Source organism: Eutrema salsugineum, unplaced genomic scaffold (assembly GCF_000478725.1).
Source record: "Eutrema salsugineum unplaced genomic scaffold, Eutsalg1_0 scaffold_6, whole genome shotgun sequence".
Classification (NCBI taxonomy): domain Eukaryota; kingdom Viridiplantae; phylum Streptophyta; class Magnoliopsida; order Brassicales; family Brassicaceae; genus Eutrema; species Eutrema salsugineum.
This window is the reverse complement of record NW_006256547.1, coordinates 7758484-7776659: the sequence shown is the minus strand read 5'-3', so window position 1 is coordinate 7776659 and position 18176 is coordinate 7758484. Positions and strand designations below refer to the sequence as shown.

At 36.6% G+C, this 18176-nt stretch overlaps 1 protein-coding gene across 2 annotated transcripts; it reads left to right on the top strand.

Moving 5' to 3' along the window:
• The first annotated feature begins 2377 nt into the window (after positions 1 to 2377).
• Positions 2378 to 8986, top strand: LOC18012680. Of its 2 annotated transcripts, XM_024151357.1 has the most exons (10): positions 2378 to 2502; positions 2699 to 4371; positions 4465 to 4933; positions 5099 to 5225; positions 5341 to 5423; positions 6198 to 6436; positions 6774 to 6860; positions 7229 to 7328; positions 7823 to 8036; positions 8121 to 8722. In XM_024151357.1, exons 2-10 carry the CDS (start codon positions 2720 to 2722, stop codon positions 8720 to 8722), a joined length of 3573 nt encoding a protein of 1190 aa, XP_024007125.1. In that variant the 5' UTR covers positions 2378 to 2502; positions 2699 to 2719. The 2 variants fall into 2 exon arrangements, with proteins under 2 accessions (XP_024007125.1, XP_024007124.1); XM_024151356.1 differs by having other exon boundaries at positions 2699 to 4933; positions 8121 to 8986.
• Positions 8987 to 18176: the final 9190 nt, after the last annotated feature.

The following is an 18176-nucleotide window of genomic DNA, read 5'->3' as shown; positions in this document are numbered from 1 at the left end:
AAGGGACAAGCTAACAATGCAGGGCTGTATTTACCTTTACTAATTCTGACGCAACCTTGGACATATTTAAGCATGGACTTCGTGCTTGTTTTACCGAGAACATAGCAAGGACATGATTCTATTTTCGTGGTGGATCGTTTTTCAAAGATGGTTCATTTCATTCCTTGCAAGAAGACAACTGATGCATCACAGGTAGCTGCTTTGTTCTTTCAGGAGGTGTATAAGCTTCATGGTCTTCCTTTGTCAATTGTATCAGATCGTGATTCTCGCTTTTTAGTCACTTTTGGCGTTCTCTGTGGCGACTTCTGCGTACCAGCCAAGACATGAGCTCAGCTTATTATCCTCAAATGGATGGTCAAACCAAAGTGACTAACCGAGCCTTAGGAGATTTGCTGCGATGTTTGGTTGGTGATAATATTCCCACATGGGATAAGGTTTTTTGTCAAGCTGAGTTTGCCCATAATCATGCGGTGAATCGTAATACAAGTTTTAGTCCTTTTCGTGTGGTCTATGGCATTGTTCTGCGTGGACCTGTTGACTTAACGGTGTTGACTGATCATTCTCAATTTCATGGTCGCGCTTGTGATGTTGTCAAAGAGTTCACGTCCCTGCATCAACAAGTGAAGGAAAATTTGGAGTGTTCTACGGTTAAGTATAAAGCTTTGGTGGATGCAAAGCGACGGAAGGTCCAGTTTAAGATTGGAGATTTGGTTAGGGCAGTCTTAACTAAGAATCGATTTTCACAAGGAGATTATAAGATCATGTTCAATGCAGATGCTTGGGAGGAGTGCTTAGGCAATTTAAAAAAAAAAACTAAATCATAAAAATTCAATAATTTAAGCATCGATGTTTAGGTAAGCTTTTTAAGCAGCGGTGCTTAGCAGACATATGTTAAAAAATGGAGATGATTTCAAATTTAATAATTAAATAATACTTAAGCACCTTTTTTAGAGTTGCTACCATTGAACATGGTCCAGTTCTACGGTTAAGTAAAGCTGTGGTGGATGCAAAGTGACGGAATGTCTAGTTTAAGATGGGGACTTTGGTTTGGGCAGTCTTAACTAAGAATTTATTTTCACAAGGAGATTATAACAAGCTCAAGGCTTGGAAGTTTGGTCCCTTAAATATCATTGAGAAGATTAACAATAATGCTTACAGACTTCGTCTTCCTGCTCACATGAATACGACATATATTTTTAATGTGAAGCATTTGGTTCCTTATTTGGATGGCGATGATGATTCCAATTCGAGGACGGATTTTTTCTCACCCTAAGCGACCTGATGCAGCGCATCATTAGTTATTTTACTTGTGTTTTACGTTCTTCCTTTTCCTATCGTTTTAATTACTTTCCTTTTTATTCTATTTCCTAAACTTGAAGAGAATAGGGTTTTCGGTGTTTCTTCTCTTCTCTATTATAAAAGGATTATCCTTTCTCTTTTGTAAGACAGCTTTTGATTGAATAAACTTAAAGAGAATATCTCTTTTGAAATTGATATCGGCGTGTTTTCTTTGAGAAGAATACAAGTATGATTAATCTCCGAGTTCATACTCTTCAGATTATTGTTACTTGGTGTTTACGTTACTCCCTTGCTAAAATAAAATATTAAGAATTTTTTTTAAAAAATATAGAGTTTAGCATTAGTAAGTGACATCACAAATTAAGCGTTCAAATTAGTACGATTTTCTTATTTACTACTATATTCATTGACTCATTGTAAGTTTTGTAAAGTACTTTTATTTTATTCTATTTATATTAATAAAAAAAATGTTTATGGTAGAGCAATTTCTAGGGTTAAAATATTTTTTGATAATACGATTAATATTTAATAGACAGTTTTGTTTATAAAAATTGTTATAAGAACATATAGATTCACGAGTAGGGGCGGACGTAGTGAAAATCAAACAAGATCACATGCCTCCTACTGTTTTTATTTTATTTTATTTATAATACCGATATAAATTCAAACCGAAACATTTCTAGGATTCTATTTGGAATATGTTTTTCCAAAATTAAAAAATAAAAAGAAGCGCAAAAAACTGATGTCCAAATCAAATCCTAAAGCAAACAAAACACATTGGCGTTCTAAAAACACATTGACTTCTCTTGGTCTCTCTCTCTCTGTATTTTTCCTATTTTTTTAAAAAATAAATGAATTCCCGGAACTAAAATGGAGGGAAACTCGACGTTACAATAATAATTTTAAATGACGAATTTACCCTCACATACAATTATCGTCATCATTACTCGAAAACCAAAAAAAAATCAATTTTTTCTCGATTCGCGCATGTGCTTTAAGACTTAAAAACCTTCTCTCCACTTTCACATCAAAGCTAAACCCTTTGATCGTTCCTGTCTCTTCGTTTTCCCTCTCTAAATCGATTCCACAATGCCAAATCTCCGGTGAATCTCTGTCGCTAACTCGTTGATTTTCCGGCGTCTCTCTCGCTTTCCCCGTCCGATTACGCCGGTGGCTCTTCCGTAACCATCCACATTTATCCGGGTACGGCCTTGTGTTCTCGATTAGGGTTTCGAAATCTCTTCTTCTTCGTTATGTCGCTTGATCTGGTTTCGTTGAAAGATTTATAATTTCACGAGTGTGTCTATTGTGCTAGAATTTTCCTATTTTTTTATTATTTGATTTTGATTTCTCGTGATGCTCACCGGATTTTTTTGGGTCTCTGTTAATCTCTGTGAAGGTGGGAAAATCTGAGAACATTATGCTCCAAAGTAACGGAATTTCTGAAACCGAAGAAGACGATAAGCAAAAAGATTTCAACTTGAACGAGGATTTCAGTGAATCTTGTCTCAAAGCTGAGCCTGAAACTGAGAGCTTGGTGAAAAATGGGATTGAGAATGTAATCGAGATGAAGAAGAAGAAGAAAACGGTGAAGGCTAAGCCGATCGTTCGTGAGGTTAATATTACTCGGAAGGTTCTTCGCTCATGTTCTGTGGCAAGGGATAGTGGAGACAGTGAGAAACATCAGGTGGCTTTGGAAGTGAAAAGAAAGAGTGCTCGTAAGAGAGATCTAAGTACGAGTGGAAACATTAGCATGATTTGTTGTGTTGATGAGGTGAAAGAAGAAGCAAAGCATGAGGATGTAGAGTCTCCTGTGCCTAAGGAGACTCATGGTGATGATATAAGAAGTCAAGTTCAACTGGATTGTGAAGATGATAGATCAGGTGATGTGACTGGGAGGTTTGAGCCACATTTGAAAGTTAAACGCAAAAGAGGAAGGCCTCGAAAGTTGCAGATCAACAGTCAGTGTGATGGTAATGAGGAAAAAAGTATTGGCGTCAGCTGTGTTAAAGAGGAGAAAGCAGAAGTGAAGCTTGAGTATGAGCAATCTACTGAAGATAAGAAGGTTCTTGGAGCTGATTTGAGTAGTCAGATTGATGTTGAAATTAAGGATGAAAATGGGAATGTTGAGCCACATGGTCAAGAGGTAAACGTTAAACGTAAGCGTGGAAGGCCTAAAAAGTTGCAGATCAGCATTCAATCTGGAGAGAGTGGCTTGAACGCTAACCGTAAACTTGCGAGAAGTCAAGATTTAAGCAGCCCTAGTTTGAAGCCTCAGCGTGGTAGACCCACAAAGACCAAAATGACGCCTGTTGGTCTTTGCTTAAAAAAGGAGAATGTCGACTGTGGACATGGGAGCACTCTAATTACGCTGGACAAGAGTATGAGTGACTCTATTAATGAATCCAGGAGACCAAAACGTAACTGTGGAGGCAGGGCTAAGGAACCTGAGTTTGACGAAGGCAATTGCAGGGGAAGGAAGATGGGACGTAAGCGTGGACGACCTCCAACACCAAACAAGAAGAGGAAATATGGGGAGACAGATGAATCAGATTGTAAAGCAAAGAAGAGACTGAAGCTAGAGCCACGGCTCGACAATACCTCAAATGATGGAGAAAGGAGGATTGGAGAGCTACAAAGTAAGCAGATTGAAGCTGGACAACAATCTAGATCAAAATCTAAGAAAATGCTGAGTGACCGGATACTGCAGTTACTTCAAGCTGCTGGTTGGACAGTTGAATACAGGCCCCGAAATGGGAGAGAATATAAGGATCCTGTTTATGTTAATCCCGAGGGAAAGACTCACTGGTCAGTGACCAAGGCTTATCAACGCTATAAAAAACACTTGGAAAGCAGCATGAATGATCAAGTGAACTCTGGTTTTGGCTTGCTACCAGAAGATGACCTTCACCTGTTAGGGAGAAGAACTCAGAAAAAAAGGAGCGATAAAGGTAAGCAAAGGCAATACTGGAAGGACGTAGATACTAATGAAAGTATGGTTTCAACTAAGGGAATGAGAAAGTGTACACTACATGGGAAAAAAGCACAGAAGAAACGAAAAGGGAGTCATAGGTCAGACAACTTAGAAAGAATTTCGGTGTCAGTTCGAAAAATAAAGAGGGAAGAAAAACATAACAGAAAGCGTGGTGCTCTGTCTGCTCGCAGTTCTTTGGATGATGCGGATTCCAAGGAGAATGGCTACGTTTTATTTGAAGGGAAACGCACCGTGCTGGGTTGGATGATTGATTCAGCCATTGTGCCACTTAACGGGAAAGTTCAGTGCATGGACTGCAAAAAGACACAAGTGCGCCTTGAAGGAATAATTACAAAAGATGGTATTCGATGCAACTGCTGTGACGAAGTATTCTCTGTTCTCGACTTTGAGGTTCATGCTGGAGGTGAGCAGAACCAGCCATTCAGAAGTCTGTATTTAGAGGGTGGGAATTCTCTCTTGCAGTGCTTTCTTGAGTCTTGGAATAAACAAAGCGAAACAGTGCTTAAAGGGTTCCATATTGTGGATTTTGGTGTTGGGGAGCAAAATGATGATACATGTGCTATATGCGGGGATGGGGGAGATCTTATCTGCTGTGATGGTTGCCCATCAACCTTCCATCAGAGTTGCTTGGGCATTAAAGTAAGTTGCACCTTATGATATGAAAGTTTATGTTAAAGATGGGATTCTTAACCAATGACTGAGTCTTTTGGTCAAAAATCATTTTATAGTCTGAATCCTTCAAATGTTAATGCAGCGTTTCTTTTATTAAGTTGCTTATTGTTTCAGTTTTTCTATAAACTGCAGAAATTCCCTTCTGGTGCCTGGTTTTGTTGCTACTGCTCTTGCAAATTTTGCGAGAAGGTTGAGGCAGCTAATCATGACACTACAACTCTTTCCCCCTTGCTGAGGTGCCGCCTATGTGAAGAGAAATGTATGCATTACACTTTAAAGGCATATTATCCTTTAATTTTATTGATGTATAAGCTTCTGTTAGATTTCTTGAAATGAATTTTGAGCTCAAACAATTACCCTCCTTACTTTTGCAGATCACCAAACATGCATCAAGCAAGAAGGCACGGTGCTTGGTGAAAGGAGTACTCATTCATTCTGTGGAAAGTACTGTCAAGAGGTAGCCTTCCTTTTTATTTCTTTTTATCACGGGGCTCTGTTAATTGAAAGGGTGCAGTTTGAAAGTATAATTTCTTGGAAGTCTGAACAAAATGTGCTTGTGTGGGAACGTTTGTAAATTTTATTATGATGTCATACATACATGCAATCTTTTATATAGGTTCATGCAATCAGAGAGGCTTAATATGATGTCATACATACATGCAGTCAGAGAGGCTTAATATGATGTCATACATACATGCCGTATTGCTCAATTTTATTATGATGTCATACATACATGCAATCAGAGAGGCTTAATATGTTGTCTCCATTTTTCGACCAAGGCTTTCTGTTTAGCATAGACTGGATGATGATACTTGGGGACTCGAGAAAAATACATGGCTAGGAGGGTAAGATATTCCAACAAGATAATTATCAATAGACAGTTATTTCTTAGATTCAAAAGTAAAAAGCAGTTGTGTAGGAAAAAATGCCTTCATGTGTTCCCTAAAACTTTATTTTTCTTGTGGCTTAATGAAAGTCAAAAGGTCACTTTGCAGCTGTATCTGTAGATGTTGGACATTAGGTTGAAATTGAATTCAAAAAGGGCCCTAAGTGACATTAAAGTCATGAAGAAAAAAATTCTTGAACAAAAAGCTTTCTATTTTACAGTTATATATATAATTTCCTGAACATATAGCTTTCTGTTGTACACTTATATATGCGGTAATTTACGAATATATAACTACATTGGACGCTTAGTATTTCATTTGTTTCGTTTTTTTTTTCTTTCTAGTTATTCAAGGGACTTCAGTTACTCATTGGAGTAAAACACCCGCTGCCTGAAGGCTTCTCCTGGACATTCCTTCGCCGCTTTGAGCTCCCTCGTGAGATTTCCGATGATGACATATCTGAGAATATTGCATATAATGCCAAACTGGCTGTTGCGTTTTCTGTTATGGATGAGTGCTTTTCACCTTTAGTTGATCACAGGAGTGGTGTCAACCTGCTTGAAAACATTATTTATAATTTTGGGTAAGCTCATTTCTGTTCTTATGTGCTTCTGTTTTGTTCATTTGGTTCATTAGCAAGCCTTTTAGGGATTGTCTACTGTGCATTACCTATGAGAAATAATTTCATTTTGTTGTGAGACCGTATTTTGATGACTTCCCTCTGAAAAGAATTCTTCTTAAAGCTTCTGTTATTTTACAAGTGGGTATCGTATATCCTTCACCTTTGTTTTTCCCTTTTCTGTGTCCCTTTTTCATGTTAGATGATGGGCTACGTGAATCTAATTGACCTTATTGTCTAAGATGTAAACAGCCCATATGCTACCCGATTACTTTTTGAACTTGTTCCTATTGTTTTGTAGGTCGACCTTTCATCGGCTTAATTACAGCAATTTTCTCACTGCTGTTTTGGAGAGGGGTGATGAAATTATCGGTGTTGCATCTATCAGGTGCGTCTGGTGGTTTCATAAAATTGATTACAAGGGTTAATAAGTTTTGTAGTCTTAAAATAGTAGCAGAAGAAGTATTACTCAAATGTGACGTCACACTGTCTGAACCAGTAAGAGGGAGTATGTAGACCTAATATTCGAACATGAATATTTACTTACAGGGAGGTTATTTCTTAATACAGTAGATAAATAATGATTATCTTAAAAGCTTAGTTAATACAATTACTCATGCTGAGTTCCTTAAACGGAAACTCTGTTGTTTGGATCTCAATAGATTGACGCTAGTACTATATGTGTGTATGAATGAGCTTTTCTTTCTGTGAGTGCCCATGCATATTGAGAACACTAATGATTTTTCTTTTACTCAGGATTCACGGCAATCAACTGGCAGAAATGCCTTTTATCGGAACCCGCTACATGTACAGGCGTCAAGGAATGTGTCGTCGACTAATGAGCGGCATTGAAACTGTAGGCCTTCCACATCTAGTCATAGCTTAAATTCTTTTTCCTTTTTCTCTCTGTTATTTAGTCTGATTGTTTATGTACGTTTAGAGTTCTTGCTTATTGCTCCCAAGTGTTGCTTGCTATCTGTGAGGTCTTATTAGATGTGTGCTGGTTTAGGTGACAATGACCATACTGCTTTTTAGAGGATCTTTAGCATTTCCATGTTCCTAGTAAATATGATATTACTAATTTACAAAATGGTTGCTAGATTAGATCACACTGAACTAAAAAAACAGATGTATCTAGACATCTGATCTCAGTTATGAAAAAGTGACACATTTTAGGTTACCTTATTTGATTTTGGATAGTTAATGCGAAGTAGTCAAGTTTCTTTTTAGTGTGGCATTCACCTGCTATGTACTATTTCAGTCTCCTTTTTTTTTGTATCTACGCTTAATTTTGTAAAGATTCTTTTGTTCACAATTTTGAAGATCCATATACATGTGCTTTGTTATCAGGCGCTTGGCTCTCTCAACGTAGACAAACTGGTCATACCAGCAGTGCCAGAACTAATGGATACATGGACCTCAGGCTTTGGCTTCACGCCTGTTCATGAATCAGCGAAAAAAACAATCAAGAATCTCAACTTGGTGGTGTTCCCTGGAGTAGACATGCTGGAGAAACCACTGACAAAGGAGAAGATCTCTGAGTCAAATGTGTCCTCTTCAAATGGTACTAATTCAGTTTCCTTTACCATCTGATGTGTTAATACGCTCATGTTATGTGCACACATTCATGGACTGAGTTAATCTACAGGTGATCTGCCGTTGGCAACTGAGATGAGTGTCCCGGTCGATGTTGAGGAAACTAAACCTGAGGAGTCAAAAGACAGCGCAGAAGAACTAAATTGTGCAACTGCTGATGCTGAATCCCCTTCTTACCCAGTTGATAGCTGTTTGAAGTCAATGAGTGTTGAAGAGGGAGATAATAAGGATACAGAATCGAATCTGCAGCTACTTAACGGGTCCTTGGAGGAGAAAGAAGATACAGACGTTGGTTCCTTTCCTAATGTAGCTGATAACCAAAGAGATCCTAACTCAGGAGTGGCTGATGATTCCCATTCGGATCAAACTGATACAAAAAGGCAGGAAAGTGATAGTTTAGAAGATAAGACACCTTTATCTAATGACAGCCGTGGAGTTAGAGCTGAGGTTACTCAGGAGTCAGACCAACAACCAGATTGTTACATAATAGAGGAGAAAAAGATTGACGACAACACTTTATCGGTAAAGAAAGAAGTGCCTTCAAGATTGCGAGCATCGTCTCGGCTGATTCAAAGATCATGGAGAACATCATCGCGGGTGAAGCAGAAGTACACAAATGCTGTATTGCTCGACTCTCCACAACGGTATGTTTGAGGTTCATTTGCATGGATCTTTTGTTGTTTGTGCACATATGACCAAGAACTAACACCATTTTGTCCTCAAGATGAGAGCAAAGCTTTTGCAGATGAAAGAAAAAAATAAGAGTTTAGATTATGCTAATTGCTTAGTAGTTTCATTAGTGGCACTGCTTAATGCTTTATCAGACGGGTAGCAAACGATTAATTTTCTTTCAAATGCATTTTGTAATATCAAAAGTTGAGCTGCTTCATCTTATTATCTAATGTTTGAACATCTGTTTCTGAGTTATTGATCTTTTTCTCTTTTTATATGTCTAAATGACAACTCTTTTTATATGCCTAAATGACAAATATGGAAACAATATGTATCTATTCTCTTTGAGCTTATTGTTTTTTTAACTAAAAATATTCGGTCCACTAAAATTGAATATTTGTTTTGTTTTTGAACTTAGTTAATAAAATATCAAAATACTAAATTTAAAACACATAAAAAAAAAAGAGAAATTGACTGAAATAACACCAATAAAACTTACGAGTGACAAATATAATACCCTTACTTATTTAAGGGGAAAAAAATTCAAAAGATCATCAACTATTTAATATTTGCCAATTTCCTACCTGAATTTTTTGTGTTGCACAAAACTACATGAATTAATTTTTTGTATCAAAAAACTATCTGAAATATTTTATGATTCCAATTTTCACTCCACGATTTCACGGCCGTTAACAGTTAAACGAAATTAATAAACTCTGTTATTTTTCAAAACAAGAAAAAGCTAAAAAAAACCTTCAACTATTTAATCTTTGCCAAAAAAATACACGAACTTTTTATGTTATCAGAAATCCACATTCGCTAATTTTTTTAAACGTTAAATGACACTTAATTTAAAAAACCAAAATATCAAAGAGTTACAACAACTAAAAAAAATTGTCACTAACAAAATTCAAAGTAAATTACGATATTAAATTGAAATTATGATATATTTATGACTAAAGATTCTGCAGATAATTTTTTTACTTTTGGACTGATTTAATCTTCATTGAGATGATCTTCGTAGATGATCAAAAACATCTATCACACTTTATCTTAGTTAATCACCTACTAATTTATATTTATTAATCTATTATGAGCTACTGAGATAACCGTTCCAAAGAGTCGATTAGTTAAGAGCTTATATTCAAATCGCCTTTCAGAATATATGTGGTCTATGATGAGAAACTAACCAATACCAAATGAGTAACCATCAGCGAATGAAGCTTGGGAGAACCATTAATTGATATAAAGTAGTGGGGTAAAAGCTGAAACCGTATAATATTTCAGGGTTTTTGATATTAGCAAATTAGCTTGTGTGGGTTTTTGGCAACATAAAAAGTTTAGGTACTTTTTTGGCAAAGATTAAATAGTTGAGATTTATTTTAACTTTTTCTTATTTTGGAAAATAAAGGAATTTACTAATTCCGACCGTGAAATTGTAAGATGGAAACTGGAACCATAAAATATTTCAAGTATTTTTTTAATCAAAAAATTAGTTTGTATTGGTTTTTTACAACGCAAAAAAATTGAGATAAGAAACTAACAAATATTAAATAGTTGAGTATTTTTAAAGCTTTTTTCCCCCTTATTTGGGAGATACCAAAGTAACTTTCGTTACGAAAAACTACCCATACATTTTCTTATCCCTTACTACCCAGTTTCACGGCCAGTTTCGTCGTCGATCATCACCAACATCACCACCGATTATTTCATCTGGCGATTTATTTCAGTCGATCTCTCTTTTGGCAATGTCGATGATTCTCCTTCGCTAATCTATCTCTTTCAAAGATCTCCCATCGTTCAGCAAATAATAATCTGCCATTGAATTAGTTGCAAAGAAAATAAAGTATATAAGACATCAACTGATATGTGTTGAAGTAAGCTTGAAGAAGAAAAAGACTTGAAGAGCAAGTTATCCTTTTTCTAGTTGAGATATGATTAGGAAAAGATAATAAAATAGGAAATATTCTAAGTTGTGTTTATCCAATAGGTTTAGGAGTTATCTAAACCTCTATATAAGGAGATGCCAAGTTGTGGCATAACTTATCAGTTTGAGGGCTTTAAGTTTTGAGTTATTTTCTTAAAGCAATAAAGAAGTTGCTTTATAAACCTTGATCTTGAGCATTCATTCAATAATTGGTATCAGAGCTTCATCGACTAAAACCTAAGAAAGCAGTCTAGGGTTCATCTCGAAGAAAGCTTAAACCTAAAACTATCCGAAGTTTTCAATCAGAAGACGATGGGAGATATTGTTCCAGCGACGACCAAAGCAAAAGAGAGCAGCTCCTCGGCGGTACAATGCCCTATGCTCACCAACACTAACTACACGGTATGGTGCATGAGAATGAGGGCGGCACTCAAAGTTCATAAGGTCTGGGAAGCTATTGACCCCGGAACTACAGAAGGAGAGAAAGATGACTTATCAAAAGCACTCTTGTTCCAATCAATACCCGAGACCTTAACTCTACAAGTAGGTAACCTCGCAACAGCAAAGGAAGTATGGGACTCGATAAACCGCAGGAATCTAGGAGCTGAAAGGGTTAAAGAAGCTAGGTTACAAACCCTAATGTCTGAGTTTGATAGGATGAAGATGAAGGATAATGACACAATTGACGATTTTGTGGGAAAACTTTCAGAGATAGCCACAAAATCAGCTGCTCTTGGAGAAACTATTGACGAACTAAAGTTAGTGAAAAAGTTTCTCAGTAGTTTGCCAAGGGGAAGATACATCCATATTGTTGCTGCACTTGAGCAAGTACTTGATCTGAAGACAACACCTTTTGAAGACATCATAGGAAGGCTAAAGGCTTATGAAGAAAGAATCAGTGAAGAAGAAAACCATGTAGAAGATCAAGGAAAGCTTATGTACGCCAACACAGATAACCAAGAAGGCCAAGGATATGGCAGAGGGAGAGGTCAAGGTGGACGTTTCTCAGGCCGTGGAAGAGGACGTGGTCGTTTTGGCAGTCAACAAGGTGGAGGATATAGACAAGACAAGGACAAATCAAAGCTGGTATGTTACAGGTGCGACAAACCTGGACATTATGCATCGGTTTGTCCAGATAGATTACTCAAGTTACAAGAGGCTCATGAGACCGAAGAAGAAGATGAGACTCAAGAGGCTGAGAAGTTGATGATGCACGAGGTGGTGTATCTTAACGAAAGACATGTGAAACCAGACAAGTTTGAGACAACAGCTGACGAAGACAATGTTTGGTACTTGGACAATGGAGCGAGCAATCATATGTCTGGTAATCGGAAATACTTTTGTAAGCTTGACGAAAGTATTACGGGAAAGGTACGCTTTGGTGATGATTCGCGTATCGACATCAAAGGAAAAGGGTCAATTCTTTTCGTAAGCAAGGATGGGGAACGAAAGGTACTGGCCAATGTATACTTCATACCTGCATTAAAGAGCAACATTATTAGTCTTGGACAGGCTACAGAGTCAGGGTGTGACATTAGGATGAAGAATGATTATCTAACTTTGTTAGATCGAGATGGAAGGATGCTGGTGAAGGCTAATAGATCAAAGAATAGGCTTTACAAAGTCCGAATGGAAGTAGAGAGCACTAAGTGTCTACAGCTTATGACACTTAGTGAATCAACAAGATGGCACGCAAGGCTCGGTCACATTGGTTCAGAAAGTATGAAGATGATGATACAGAAACAACTAGTGACAGGCATACTGAGTATCAATGTGGAGAAGGACACATGCTCCTCATGTTTACTCGGAAAGCAAACAAGAAAATCGTTTCCACAAGCAACAAAGTATCGAGCTTCTCAAATACTTGAACTTTTGCATGGAGATCTTTGCGGGCCAATTAGTCCTTCTACAGCAGCACGCAACAGATACATTTTTGTGCTCATTGACGACTACTCGCGTTACATGTGGACGTTGCTTCTAAAGGAAAAAAGTGAAGCTTTTAACAAGTTTAAAAGGTTTAAAGCACTGGTAGAACAGGAGACAGGAACCTCTATTAAGACGTTCAGAACGGACAGGGGAGGAGAGTTCTTGTCTCAAGAATTCAGAGTGTTTTGTGATGATTCTGGCATCAAAAGGCACTTAACTGCTCCATATTCTCCACAACAGAATGGAGTAGTAGAAAGACGGAACAGAACATTGCTAGAGATGACCAGAAGCATTATGAAACACATGCATATTCCAAACTACTTGTGGGGCGAGGCAGTAAGACATTCTACGTACCTTTTAAATAGGGTTGCAACACGAACACTGGTCGCACAAACACCATACGAGGCTTTTAAGAAGAAGAAGCCGAACTTGGAGCACATTCGAGTCTTTGGATGTATTGGTTATGCGAAAACAGAGTCTCCACACTTAAGGAAATTGGACGACAGATCACGTGTGCTAGTACATCTAGGGACTGAACCAGGTACAAAAGCTTATCGCCTGGTTGATCCAAAGAGTAAAAAGATTGTGGTTAGCAGAGATGTGATCTTTGATGAGAGGAAAAGCTGGAAGTGGAGAAAATCGGTGGAAGAAACTAACGATGATACAGGGGTGATCACATTTAATCTTGGAGGTTGCGAAGATAAAGTTGTAAGAGAAGAAGAAGGGGTCACGGAAACAGAGGAAACAGAGGAGGTGAATACTGATGACGAGGAGGAGCTCGAAACAGAGCATTCACAGCCTGATGTCGAAGATGAGAACGATAATATAGATGAAGAAGGAGATTCTCTACCTCTGTTAAGAAGATCCACAAGACCAAGAATGAGACCATCCTACTTAAATGATTTCGTATGTTTAGCAGAGGTTGAGAGCGAACGTCTCATGTTAGCTGCAAACGATGAACCATGGGACTATAAGGAGGCAAAAGAACTCAAGGAATGGAGAGATCCCTGCGAAGAAGAACTATCCTCTATTGAGAAAAATAAAACATGGAGCTTAGTGGATCTTCCTTCTGGAGCAAGACCAATCGGTCTAAAATGGGTTTTAAGATTAAGAGAAACTCAGATGGGAGCATAAACAAGTACAAATCAAGGCTAGTGGCAAAGGGATATGTTCAGCGATATGGTATTGATTTTGAAGAGGTATTCGCTCCAGTGGCTCGAATTGAAACGATCAGGTTCATACTTGCTCTAGCTGCGTCAAGCGGTTGGGAAGTTCATCACCTCGACGTCAAAACTGCGTTTCTTCATGGCGAGCTTAAAGAAGAAGTTTATGTAAGCCAGCCTGAAGGATTCGTGATCAAAGGAAGTGAGAACAAGGTATACCGACTTCACAAAGCACTCTACGGTCTCAAGCAGGCACCTAGAGCATGGAATAATAAGTTGAACAAAATTCTAAGGGAGTTAAGCTTTGTAAGATGCTCAAAGGAGGCTTCCTTGTATCGCAAGAAGGAGGGAGAGAAACTTCTTCTTGTAGCTGTGTATGTCGACGATCTACTAGTTACTGGATCATGCTTGGACTTGACTCTAGAGTTTAAGAAAGAGATGTCGAAAAAGTTCGAAATGAGTGACTTGGGAAAGTTGACCTACTATCTCGGTATTGAGGTATTCCAGGATAAAGATGGCATTACACTAAGGCAAGAGAGGTATGCAAAGAAGATATTGTCAGAATCTGGAATGGAAGAATGTAATTCAGTCCATATTCCAATGGACTTGGGAGTGAAGCTGTCTAAATCAAAGGAAGAGAAGAGCATCAACGAAACGGAATTTAGGAGAAATATTGGATGTCTTCGATACCTACTACACACACGGCCAGATCTCTCATTCAGCGTTGGAGTACTGAGTAGATACATGCAGGATCCAAAGGTGTCTCATGGAGCAGTTTTGAAACAAGTATTAAGATACCTGCGAGGAACATCTGCATATGGTCTCACATTCTCTCGCACCAAGAATACTGGTTTGGTAGGCTATAGTGATAGTAGCCATAATGTCGATATAGACGATGGGAAGAGTACAGGTGGACATATTTTCTATCTCAATGAATGTCCAATAACTTGGTGTTCTCAGAAGCAAGAGACAATTGCATTATCGTCATGTGAGGCCGAGTTTATGGCTGCCACCGAAGCTGCAAAGCAAGCGATTTGGCTTCAAGAACTTCTTAGTGAGGTAACTGGTTCAGCATGTGAGAAAGTAGTGGTGCGGATAGACAACAAATCTGCGATTGCCTTGACCAAGAATCCAGTGTTTCATGGTCGTAGCAAACACATTCACAGGAAGTACCATTTCATACGGGAATGCGTTGAGAACGAGCTGGTATGTGTAGAACATGTTCCCGGAACAGAGCAAAAGGCAGATATTCTGACAAAGGCACTAGGAAGAGTCAAGCTTAAAGAGATGAGAGATCTCATTGGAGTTAAGGAAGTGATCAAGGAAGACTTCAAGCTTAAAGGGGAGATTGTTGAAGTAAGCTTGAAGAAGAAAAAGACTTGAAGAGCAAGTTATCCTTTTTCTAGTTGAGATATGATTAGGAAAAGATAATAAAATAGGAAATATTCTAAGTTGTGTTTATCCAATAGGTTTAGGAGTTATCTAAACCTCTATATAAGGAGATGCCAAGTTGTGGCATAACTTATCAGTTTGAGGGCTTTAAGTTTTGAGTTATTTTCTTAAAGCAATAAAGAAGTTGCTTTATAAACTTTGATCTTGAGCATTCAATCAATAATATGGGCGAATCTGAGGCTCACGTGCTTAAGTGGAGAAGGTGGGCTTAGAGTACACACGACACGTAGTGGCAAGCAATTTACTACTTAAATTTTATAGAAAACTATTGTATCAGTACTCATATACAACAACAAAAAAAAACACTTAGTCTAAGTTCTATTCATATCTTTAGATTTAATGAAAAGATGTGTTTTTATACTCTTTCAAATAAGTAAATACTTTCCGGATAGTATTCACAAGTAGTATATAAATAATCTAAATACAAGTTAAATATTCATTATCTTGTATATTAACTATTTAGGAAAGCCTTCCTAACTTTTTATGAATGATTCCTAGATTTATAGAAATGCTTCCTAAATATATGAATTTAGAAAGCCTTTTTGAAATTTAGGTTATATTCTTACAAATTTAGGAAAGTTTTCTTAAGTTAAAGATTCAAAAAATAGTTTCATAAAGCACAAAAGGACATAAATATCTTCTAACAGCACAAAAACAAGTTGTAAGTTTAAGAATTTAGAAATTCAAATATAAATAACTATATTATTTTATAGATTTTATCCGTAAACTCTTCAAAATTTTCACTTTCTTCATAAATCTGCAAGAATGAAAGTATAAAAAAAGTTTCGAGCTATTATTTTGGAAACAAGAACCAATTTTAAATAACAAAAATAGTAAAATCATAAAGAATTTGTAAAAATAGTTCTATATATATATTCAGGAATTTTTTCCCCCAAAAATGCCAAAAATACTTTAATTATTTAATTTTTGGAAGGATCACACACAAACTTTTAGCGTTGCCAGAAACCCACGCAAACTATTTTTTCGATGCAAAAAAATATTTTAAGTTTTGTAAAGTTCTTTTTCCTCCTCTGATTTCACGGCCATTAACGGATATAACGGAATCAATAAACAGCGTTAATTTTTTGTAGGAAAAAAATACTAAAAACATACATCAACTATTTAATTTTGCCAGAAACCCATACAAACTTTTTGCATTGTCAGAAATCCACACAGACTATTTTTTAATCTATAAAAATACCCAAACTTTTTAAAATTCCATTTTCCTTCCTCAAGTTTCACGATCATTATAGACATAACAGAATCGAAAAACTACGTTAATTTTCCATAACACGTGCTAATTACTGTCGAATTAATACTATTATTACCTTTAAAAAAAAACCTAAACTCTAATATTTTTCTCTCACTATTTCAGAAATTGAGTGAAATCGGTTGAAAAATGTGGTTAATAGAGCAATAAATCATGTTTAGAACATATACTTCATCTCCTCGAATTGCTCTTATTAGTCTTATATATCACAACATACACTGTTCCTAACTCGATTTATACTACCAACCATATTTTCACCGATTTCACTCAATTTATAAAAGAGAGAGAAAACTTAGGGTGTAGATTTTTCTTCCCCAAATCGATTTGAAGATTTTCTAAGGATAACAATGGTATCAATCCTAGAGTAGTTAAGCACGTGTTATGAAAAACTAACATAACGACAGTGAAACTTGAGGAGGATAATGAAAATTTGGGTATTTTTATAGATTAAAAAAAAGTATGTGTGGATTTATGGGAATGCAAAAGGTTTGTGTGGGTTTCTAGCAAAATTAAATAGTTGAGGTATTTTTTCGTATTTTTTTCTACAAAAAATTAACGATATTAATTGATTCCGTTATGTCCGTTAACAGCCGTGAAAACAGAGGGGAGGGGGGGTGGAATGGAACTTTAAAAAAACTTAAGTATTTTTATGTATTGAAAAAATAGTTTGTGTGGGTTTCTGACAACACTAAAAATTTGTGTGTGATTCTTCCAAAAAATAAATAGTTAGGGTATTTCTGGGCATTTTTACCTAAATATATAGTCTTATCTTAATACCATATCTTTTTGTTTTGCTTGTTTTGATTGGATGGATAACAGTTTGAGGAAGATACATCTCTAAGATTATATATGTTCATCTGAGCATAAAACCATAATGATTTTTAAGAAGCTTTCCTATATAAATATATATATATAGAAACCATAATTTATAGCCTTCAATTGTTTTTATATCATACCACTTTGTTTTGTTTTTTTTCAATTGGGTTGATGGTATTTTATGCATAAGATTATAAAAAATTTAGGAAGTTTTCTTAAATATTCACGAAGCACTTCCTAGATCTATAGTCTTAGATTCTCTTGATATCATATATTTTCATTTTGTTTATCTTGATTGTTCATCTGAAACATAAAAAAGAAATAGAATGTCAAAGTTTCAACCTATACTAATCTACTCTAATAAAAGTAGAAGTTTGAGGTTCCTCAGGGTGTCCACGTCAGTTTAAAAAAAAAACTCATTAGAAATTGCCACGTCATCAAAATTAGGTTCAATTGGTTAAAGAATGGCCAATATGCCATAAAATGAAGAGAAAAAATCTTCAGTGTCATAACAGAGTCTCAGTGCCATAAATGAAGTGAAAACTCTATTATGCCCTTAATGAAAAGCAATTGTGGCATTGCTGAATTTTCGTTTTTGGTTAATTGGTTTAATTAAAAAAAACTAAAAAACAAAACAGAAAATAATTTTATTTTTTTAAAAATTACATTATGTGCTCTCTCTCTCTCTCTTCCTCTCTCTTCCTCTCTCTCACTTCGAATTGGACATTTCTGAGAAATTGGATTTGCCTGATCCGAGCTGAATCTTGCGCTGGACTCGTGAACCAGCTCGCCGGGACGTATTAGCCACCGTGTCGTCCTCCTGTACAGCACGACTTCGTTTTCTGAACTCTAGTGAGCTCCTTGCAAAGCATCAGGTATGAT